We start from the raw sequence: 9,415 nt of genomic DNA, 5'->3' as shown, positions 1-9,415 counted from the left end.
CCACCCCCCTCCAGCCTCGCCTCCAGCCCCCGCAGGCCCCTCTCCTACCTCCTTCAGCCCCGCCCAGACCCCGCCCCTAACCCATTCAGCCCCGCCCCCACTCCCCAGGTCCCGCCCGGCGCAAGCACCTGGAGCAGTTTCCGCAGTCAATGATGGCGTTGTAGGAGGCGTTCACCGAGCCGAAGTAGTACTGGGTCTGTTTCATCACGCAGCTGCTCTCGCGCGTCTCGGGGCTCCCCTCCGCCCCCGCGGGGTCTGCGAGGGCCCAGAGCGCCTCAGCCCCGCCCACAGACCCCGGCACTGTCTACGGCCTTGGCCTCGCTCAGCAGCCAGCCCAACCCTCCCTTTGGAGTCGCTCTCGGCTGATTGGGGACCTCTGAAGCCCTACCTACCCGCTTGGAACCAGCTGTGGTAGATGAGGCCGTAGAGAAGCTGCTGGAACAAGGACCTGCAGGGCACGAGGCACCGAGTGGGGGTGGTCAGCTGGGCCAGTGCCCTGCCCCACTTCTCTCTAGATCCCTCCCTACCAGGAGCACCTTCTCTCTCCATGTGGCTTCAGGACTCACCAGGCGGCAGCGGAGGTCCACCAGGCCAGGTTGAGGAAGTCTGCAATGGTGGGCTGCGGTGGAGAGAGGGCGTGGGCTGCCACTGCTGGCTCTCACCCTAGGCCACCCCCAGCTCTCAGATGTCAGCGGAGGGGCTCATCTGTGGACAGCTCTCCCAGCCCCGCCTCCCATCTCCAGGCCAGGCATCTCTGGGGGCTCACCACAAAGACACCCCGGGGTGCGGCACCCAGGTTGCCAGGGGGCTGGGGGGCACAGGCTGCCTGGTAGTCATAGGACTCCTTGCGGGTGTAGAAGGAGTTGTTGTAGAGTGCCAGCATTAGGTTGGCATCCACCTCACTGAAGAACCTGCCCACCTGAGGATGCCACGAGGGAGCCATGGTCAAGTGCTGGCAGTGCCAAGCCTCCCCCCCTGAGAAGGCTCGACCCCCCGCTGCCGCCTTCCACCCTCTTCCTGACCCTCACCTGGTCCCACTGATGGTTCTGGTTTGACAGCACCAGGAATCCCCCATCATCGATGAGGACACAGAGCAGGTCCTGAGAGGTAGGGGAGGGAGGAACATGGAGAGCAGGCCCAGACCTCCTGCCCCAGGCCCTGCTAGCCCAGTGACTCAGTGTGGGGGAGCACCACTCCCCCAGCTTGGGGAGGCTGTGAGGTTAGGGTGGGGCCAAGGGCTGGACGGAGTTGCTGACTTAGTTGGGACGAAGCAGTCTGGGAGCACGGGGTGCTGGGGTCCAGGGCAGGTCGGGGCGCTCGCACCTCGTTGTTCACCTCACAGTCCATCTCGCAGTGGCTGCTGGGGCCGCACTGCTGGGCAGAGAGCGAGGACCGTAAGGCACCCATCATTCCCTCCCTCCGGTCCCTGTCACACATCTGGGGATCTGCTTATCTGCAGTAGCCCTTCCTCCCCATAAGGGCTAGAGCCCATCTGAAGGGGAGGCTTGGTAGGGGTTCCTGGAGACTCCAGAAAGGGCACAGCTGGGCTCACTGCCCCCTCCCCTGCCCAAATACCTTCTGAGGCTGGTCCTGGTGGGTACGGTTGCTGGCTAGCACCTTGAACTTCTCAGCCCAAGCCTCTAGGTCCAGCTTGACGCCCACCACTTTGGGGGAGAGCAAGGGTCCATTAGTGCTGCCTCCCGGGGCGGCACCCTGCCCACTGCCTCCTTCCCCGCTTTCGTCCTGGGCATTCACCTGCTGGCCTCAGGGTGCGCCCGCCAAGGCTGAGCTCCACGGCTGTGCTGACGAGGATGCCGACCGTGTCATTCTCCAGCTCCAGCGGCCTTAACAGGGCTGGGTGGGTGGGGAGAGGCAGTCAGCAGTGGGTGTGGTGGCCACACTGACCGCTGCATGCTGGGCCCTATAGCCCAGGAAGGAGCCCAGCCCAGCAGTGTCCATGTTGCTGAGGCACCGTCTTCACGTCTGCCCTGTTTTTGAGGGGGTGCTCTGAGAGCAGAACCCAGCCCTGGCTGAGCAGGCCAGGAAGCTGAGGCCTGCCGCCTGCTGCTGGGCACCCTAGACGGACACTCACCATCCTGGTGTGGGGGCTTGAAGACATAACCGTGGTTATCGAGGCTGCGGCGGTAGAAGCTGGCGTTGAAAGGCTCAGGGTTCTCTGTCCAGTCTTCAGCTGCCCTGGAGCACCCCAGAGAGGCAGGGGACAGTGGTAAAGAAGGCTTGTAGGAGCAGTGGTTTTGGTGGGTGCATGAAGGCCTCTGAGTACCAGGACAGGGGCAGGAGCTGGGTATTGGGTGGTGGGGTAGGTCACTTACTTGTTGGGGAAGACACGGGTGATGCCACCATCAGTGGCAGCAAACACGGCCAGCAGGCTGTACCTGGGGACAGCAAGGAGGTGGGGTCACAGGCCTGTCTGCTGCCAGCCGGGGCCTGGGCCTGTCCCAGTCCCAGCCTCCCGTTCCCACAGGCTGGGTGGTACCTACGTGTTGAGATCCTGGTCCCGCCACACACGCTCCACCAGCTGCTGTGTGATGCCCGTGTCCAAGATCAGGTTGTGCAGAAGGAAGTTATTGCCTGGAAGGAGGGCAGGGTGGAGGGGGCCTCTTCCAGCTCTGTGCCTCCCTTTGCCCTCTCCCCCATGACTCCATGACCTGTCCAGGCTCTGCCCTTGGCTTGAGCCTACACAGTTCCACACCCGCTGGCTCTGGGCTCCTCTGGACTGCCCCCATGCTGCCTGGGCACTGCCCAATTCAGCTGTCCTGCCAGGCACTCACATTGCTTGGAGTCTGGGGTCACCTTCTCCATAAGCTCGATGAAGTTCTTCAGGAACTCAGTGTTGTTGTCTGAAGCGTTCAGGTCCTTGCAATACTCTCTGGGGGTGGGGAGGGGTGAGAAGAGTGGGCTTCGGGGGCTGGACCGGGCAGTGGGGTCGAGCTTCCCACAGGCCTGCCTGGCCATCCATGGGGAAGCCCGGGCCTCGGGGAGGAGCACGCACGTTCTCCCCGACTGAGCTCCTGCGTGCCTGCGTGCCGCCCGGGTCTGAGTCAGGGCAGAGCTGACCCAAGGAGGGACTGCTTCCTCTGCCTGGCAGGTCCTCTCTCCAGGGCTTGGCCCTGCAGAGCCTCTCCCCTCTCCTGTAGAGCTGGACCTAGACGGTGCCTCCAGGAGATGCTTGGGGGCTGGTTCATCCACCTCTGTGTCCCAGCACGAGGTGGGACCAGAGTGCCAGCCCTGGCTGTGCCAGTCTAAGTCTCAGACCTCATCCTGCCTCTTCCTGGCTGTGCACCCAGGTTTCCTGGTCACAGAGGGTGTCCGCAGGCTGTTCCTGCTCCTGGAATACACTTCTCCCAAATGATGTCCAACCCCTCACCTCCCCAGGGTCCTCAATGGGCTCAGGCTCAGGGTCCGGAGAACTTGGGGGTTGTAGGGGGAGGATGCTTGGGCTCTGGTCCCCAGGAACTCTTGGCTGTCAGCCTCAATACCCCGACAGCTGCAGCCGTTGCTCCTGCCCAGTCCCTGCTTCACATCCGGGACCCCCCCCCCCACCACCCTGTCAGGATCCGCAGTCGGGCCCCCCCCCCCCCCCAGCCTGTATGGCAGCAACTCTGGGAATTTTCGGATCTGTTACTTTCCCAGGATGAGCTTTGCGAGGGCGCATGGCACTGGGCCTCAGTTCCCACTAACTCCCTGGCCCCAAGGGCCTTTCCATAGTGCACAGCCTGCGCCTCTGTGCCTCGAGTGACACCCATAACGCTCTGCCCGTCCTTCCCACACAGTGTGCAGATTCGCGCTTGTAGGGGACTTGATTCACTCACCCTACACACACTCATTGAGGTCTCCTGAGCCAAAGATACAGAGGTGACAAAAAAAGAATACCGTCCCCGCCCTCAGCTTCTGCAGGGCCCCGTGGGCCACACAGGCCCTCCCACAGTCACTGGGGCACAGAGCCTGCCCCCTAGTTACACTCAGACTCTGACAGGTACACAATGACTCACAAACACAAACACACATCTAGAGTCACAGAGAAACTGGTGGGTGCATGCACGCGTGTGCACACATGTGGAGGGTGGGAGGGTCCAGAGCCCCCGTGTGGTGCCCGAGGGTGCCTGTGGGTCTCCGTTAGCTGCACCCACCTGCCCTCATCCAAAGCCCAGGTCTCAGGGGAGGGCTTCAGCACCAGGGACCCCAGACTCTTCAGATGTGGGCTCAAGGGAGAGGGTGGGCGCATGGGGATGTGTGTGTGCACGTTTAAAGTGCTGGCCTGGGCCTGGCTGCTGCTCCCTGACCCCTGACTTGCCAGAGCAACTGCTCAAAGCCCCGCCCTCCCGCACACCCCCTTTCCTCCGTGAGCCAGCACACCTGGACCCGGCACTGCCGACAGGGCCTCTGGCTGGCTCAGCCCCAGACCCACACAAACACTGACTGACACAGGACAACGACGGGTGCGGGGAGAAGGGAGGGCAGTTCACCAAACCAGAGCAGCAGCCGCCCAGCCAGGGGTGCGCTGTGGACAGCCAGCCAGGGCGAGAGAGCTCCTTCCTGGTTGCCTGGCAGGGCAGGTCGGCGGGGAGTCCAGAGCCCTCCTGTCCCAGGCCTGGGGGAGTAGGGCCCGGGGGCCACTGGCCACTGCTGCCTGGTGCGGCTACATGGCCTGGGTATGCACACAGCCGCACATACCGGGCTATGTATGGGGCTTGGGCGACACTGCACAGGACACAGACACACACAGCTCCAGGCAGCAGTGCGGGAGGCGGGGCCGGGGCAGTCGGGGTGGGGGAGGACACCTCAGCAAGGCCACACGCAAGCTACCTGGGAGCAATGAAAACATGTCCTTCAGACTCAAAGCTGCTGGGGAGCAGGAACTCAAAATCTGCAACCCGCCACTTCCACGTTCAGGTTCGAGCCAGAGAGAAGGGGCGGGCGGGAGGGGTGGAGGGCCTGCAGAGTCTACAGCATCGCAGGAGGGAGGGCAGTTATAGCCAATATGTTGCCCGGGCCTGGTCCTCTGTGGGCAGTGAGTCCTTGGCGTGGCTGTATATGCTCCCATACGGCTGTATAGCACATATACACGGACACACACACACACATATATATACACACACTGCTATATATATGCATGGTCTGGGGGAGGCGCCAGTCTCGCTCTTATCACATCCATAATGGAAAAAACGCATGCTGAGCTTCCTTTGCCTCCAAAGAGACTTTGAGGAAGGGAATTGGCTTTGGGCTGCGGGTTTTTCTCTCTCTTTCTTTGCCGCAGCGGTTTGCGTTTTGGTAGGTCTCGCTTTTGTTCTGTCAGGCATCAACATGGCCAAACCGAGGGGGTTTCTCACGGGCACAGACAGTCCAACCAGAGACGGGTGCGGGCAGCTGGCAGGACTGCAGTGCATTGTGGGGGTCTGGTGGGCTCCCTGGGGACAGGAGGCCGGGGAGGGGAGACCTCTAGGTGCTGGGACTGTTTCCGCACTGGGACGAGGGGCTGGGGTCTGGGCCCCAGGAGGGTGGAACCCAAACAGCGGCTTTTCCTGGGCAGGAGCATGAGGGGTGGGCACCCTTCCTGACACCTGGCTGAGCCCAGAGCAGCCAGAGAGGAATGTGGGGGACTCCAGAAAGGGTGTGCAAGTGCTGTCGAGGGGTCCAGCCCTGGGCCCGTGCGTGTGTGTGGGCCAGCATGATGTGCGTTTATGTGTGGAGAGTATGCGTGTGCGTGCGCGCGTGACTGTGTGGGTCTGAGTGAACCTGACGGTGTGGCCGCTGGGGCGCCCTGGGGCTGCTCCCTGCCCAGCTGACCGGCCACCTTGCTGGGCTGTGTCTGGGAGGTGTCCCTCTGCTCTAGGCCTGCCCCCCCCCAGTCCACCTTCCTACCCTGTCTTTATCCAGATTCCAATCTCCGTGGCCCCCAGGGCTTTATTTGTGCAGAAGAGGGATTTTTCCCTGTTTCCAAGTACTCCCACAATGCACTGCACGATCCCAGGGAGGGGGGCCTTGGGGTGTTCGGAGGGGCTGGGCAGTCACTGGTTGGACTGTTCCTTTCTGATAGGACTGTGAGGCAGGGTTTGGACACAAGCCGATGGGGAAGGTGTGGGGAGAGGAGGAGAAAGTAAAAGGGGGGGAGGGGGGACCCTATGCTATGGCCATCATGTCCCCAGGGCTCTACATTTCTGGGGTCACTGGGTAGGATGTGAGGGGAGGGAGGAAAAGACAACTCAAGCCAGTGGGAGTAGGGCACATATCCCACACAGGCCTGCGGACATGGCTCTGTATCTGCTTGGCTGGGCTAGGCTGGACGGGGCCCCAGGACTTCTGGGGGGAACTCCTAGGGCTTCTTGGGGAGCCCCTGCTCCTAGGTCCCCTCATGACTCCATGTCCCAACCCCCCAGGTGTTCCCTGAGACACCAGCCCTCCACTGTCCTCTCACTGTTCTCGGCCAGAGCCGGGGGAGGGAGGTCACTGCCCACCCTTCTGGAAGTCTCTCTGGCTTGGGCACTTTCTAGTGCCCTCGTCTTTTCCTTCACAACCAGCCTGGTCTCCTTCACGCTCCTCTGCTGCCCCATGGGGTCTGGACAGATCCCATTCAGTCCTTGGGGCTGCCTTTATCTCCTGGGAATACCCTTTCCACACCAACAGCGGGCACCTCAGGCCTTAGCCGAGCCTCTGCACCTGTGGGGCACGGGGTACAGGGACTGCGGGACCCAGGCCAGCGTCAGGCATGGCTGCTCAGCCTGGCTTCTCCAGGGACCCCGCTGCCTGCCCTGTGCTGCCCCTTGGCTCCAGGGTCAGGACATGAGGCTTCCCAGCCTGTCCCTCTCCCTTCTTGGAAGGCTGCCACCTTCTGGAGCCACTGCCAGAGATCCCTCGAGGGCTGACTTTCCCCCCTGGCCTCCCAGAAGCCCCTCTGAGGGCCTCTGCACCTCAGGCGCCCTGCCCTCTTGGGTGGGAGGTGGTGGAGAGGCTGCCAGCCCTGTCCCCACTGTTGAGTTGTCTTGGAGGGACGGAGGAGGGCGTGGACAGGGCCTTCCCTAGGGTGTGTGGGGGGAACACGGGGAAGGGGCCTGAGCCCTCAGGACATAGGGCACCTTCAGGCAGGGTCAGGGGCCAGGGTCACTGGTTCTAATAGGGATTCAGGGATCAAGGAATGACAGGAACTGGAGGGACCAGGGGATGCTGGGAGGGGAGCCCTGGAGAGCAGGGGTTCGGCTGGTCCTGGGCAGGAAGGGGGGCAAGCAGGGGTGTGAGGGCGGGTGGGGTGGGGAGAGGAGGGTGCACTGGTTCTGAATATACTTGCCCTTCAGTTTGCTGATTGGCACTGGGACAGTCCACCAAGAGAGAAAGCGAGGAAAACAAAAACAACACAAACACAAAAACAAACAAAAAGGGGGAGGGGGAGGGGAGGGGCACAGACAATATTTTATTCAATGGCTGTTTGAATGAAAATATTGTGTCTCATCATCATACCGAAAGGAAACTTCTTGCAAAAAAACGACATGAAAGAGAAAGAGAGAGCAAGAAAACTGAAAGGAGATGAGCCCCAGTCGGCCAGGCAGGTGGGGGGCGCCCGGTGGGGCCGGAGCCCCAGCCTCCCTCCCAGTGACCTCGGGCAGTGGTGGGCAGGCGGCCGCAGCTGGGAGCCTGGGCTCTCAGGAGAGGCCCAGGGGAGTAGGAGGCATGCAGGGATGAGTCACAGGCAGAGGGGGTCAAGAAGGGAAGGGTGCAGGGAAGGGTAGGAGGAGAAGGGAGTGAGGGAGGGGAGAAAGAGGGTGGAGAGAGGACGGGATAAGACACAGAGGAGGGAGACCCGGCTAGACAGAGGGCAGGTAGGGGCTGGAGGGGGCGAGTAGGAGGGAGATGGATGGGGTGGAGGTGCAGGGGTGGGAGGGAAGCGTGGCGGAGAATGAGGGAAAGGAGGAGGAAGGGAGAAAGGAGGGAGGTCAAAGGGGGACAAGGAGGTGGAGGGAGAGAGGCAGAAAATGAGCAGGGGAGAGGAGGAAAGTGAGGGCGAGAATGTGAGCTGGGTGAGGACGGGCAGAGGGAGGAGTCCTGGGAGGTGGCACCATGGGAGGGGTGGGGGGCTGAGGCAGGAGGGGAGGGGGTGTCTTCCAAGAATGCAGCCCCCAGGGGTGTGCGGGGCAGGCAGGCTAAGGAGGGAAGACACGCAGTAGGAGAAACCAAAAACAGAAACCTCAACGGAAACCATGAGAGAATGGACTGGAAGCGAATCTGAGAAAAGGCGAGCATGCAGGTATCCACAGACTTGCGGAGGCCTGGCCGCCTGCGGGCGCCTGGGGTGGGCGGACGGGGGAGGGCCGCGCCGCAGGCAGCGGCTGGCTGTGCCGCCAGGGGCTGGCCGGGGTGCAGGGCAGAGGCAGGGGTGCAGGGCACAGGCAGGGCCGGGCCACTTACACTTGACCTGCAGGATCTGGTCGCTGAGGTTGGCTTGGAGGTAGAAGGTGCTGTAAGGTGGGAGCACCAGCCCCAGGCTGGAGGGGAGGGGAGAGGAGCACAGGTCACTGCTGGGGACAGGTGGCCCTACCAGCACTCCTGCCCCGGACGAGGCCCAGGCCACGGCATCCCCCTTCCAACCAGCAGGGACACCTTTCCCTGAGGAGCCCTGGAGCAGTCGCGGTCCAGGGGCCTGGCCCTCTGCTCTCCCCACGCTCTCCCACTGCTCCCCTCCCACCACATGCTCCTGCCCGGTGCACCTCCTCCATCTGCCGGCAGCAGTCCCCAAGGGGCCAACAGGGCAGCAAGCGAGCTCCAGGGGATGTGCCAGCCTGACACCTAGCCCTGGGGGCCGGCTGAAAGCAGGTGGCACTGCCATGGCGAGGGGCATTTCGGAATGGCCAGCAATGGGGCAGCTGGGGGACAACCCTGTGCCAACAGGGCCTGACCCACGGGGGGCGACGGAGCCAGGCTACAGCGCTGGCAGAAGTGTGCTGGGGGTGCCGTTCTGGGAGCAGCACCCAGGGGAACAGGCTGGCGGGGTGGTGTGAGAGGTGGGGGTGCAGGAGACGTCAAAGGCCGGGCTGCCTGTCCTGTGCTCCCAAGAAGGGGAATGGGTTCCCTGGGGGAAGTAGGGAGGGCCCTGGTCTCCGGTGCCCCCCAGAGATGGTGGGCGAGGGAGGGGCGGCTGCGCGCAGACTGGGGCCGCCCACTCACCTGTAGTTGGTGCTCCGTATGGGCACCCAGGTGTAGTTGCGCGTCACCTCGTCTATGTACCTCTGGGAGAGGGGCCGAGTCAGGTACTTGACCAGCGGCAGGGGTGGGGGCGGGAGGGTGCCCACCAGGTCCCTGTCCCCTCCTCACCTCGTCCAGGGACTTGACCAATGCTCTGATCTGCTTGTGGCCCTTGTGGCCGTCGATCATGCTCCGCCGGATCTGGAAGGACCGGGACGTGAGT

At 63.0% G+C, this 9,415-nt stretch overlaps 1 protein-coding gene across 1 annotated transcript in view; it reads right to left on the bottom strand.

Moving 5' to 3' along the window:
* The window catches only part of CACNA2D2 (calcium voltage-gated channel auxiliary subunit alpha2delta 2), a 119,304-nt gene that overhangs the window by 663 nt on the left and 109,226 nt on the right, over window positions 1-9,415 (bottom strand). The window contains exons 19-35 of the mRNA XM_027768603.1: window positions 9,322-9,393; window positions 9,175-9,236; window positions 8,419-8,495; window positions 7,304-7,324; window positions 4,828-4,888; window positions 2,793-2,890; window positions 2,502-2,592; window positions 2,334-2,396; window positions 2,093-2,196; window positions 1,756-1,854; window positions 1,576-1,664; window positions 1,324-1,371; window positions 1,029-1,100; window positions 767-919; window positions 567-619; window positions 393-448; window positions 129-255 (exon numbers count right to left, since the gene is read on the bottom strand). Of these exons, the coding sequence (XP_027624404.1) occupies window positions 129-255; window positions 393-448; window positions 567-619; window positions 767-919; window positions 1,029-1,100; window positions 1,324-1,371; window positions 1,576-1,664; window positions 1,756-1,854; window positions 2,093-2,196; window positions 2,334-2,396; window positions 2,502-2,592; window positions 2,793-2,890; window positions 4,828-4,888; window positions 7,304-7,324; window positions 8,419-8,495; window positions 9,175-9,236; window positions 9,322-9,393 (1,346 nt within the window). The remainder of the gene's footprint in view (window positions 1-128; window positions 256-392; window positions 449-566; window positions 620-766; window positions 920-1,028; window positions 1,101-1,323; window positions 1,372-1,575; window positions 1,665-1,755; window positions 1,855-2,092; window positions 2,197-2,333; window positions 2,397-2,501; window positions 2,593-2,792; window positions 2,891-4,827; window positions 4,889-7,303; window positions 7,325-8,418; window positions 8,496-9,174; window positions 9,237-9,321; window positions 9,394-9,415) is intronic.

This window comes from Tupaia chinensis, unplaced genomic scaffold (assembly GCF_000334495.1).
Source record: "Tupaia chinensis unplaced genomic scaffold, TupChi_1.0 Scaffold147003_1, whole genome shotgun sequence".
NCBI classification, from domain to species: domain Eukaryota; kingdom Metazoa; phylum Chordata; class Mammalia; order Scandentia; family Tupaiidae; genus Tupaia; species Tupaia belangeri.
Note: the sequence above shows the minus strand (reverse complement) of the source record. Positions and strands in the feature narration are given on the sequence as shown.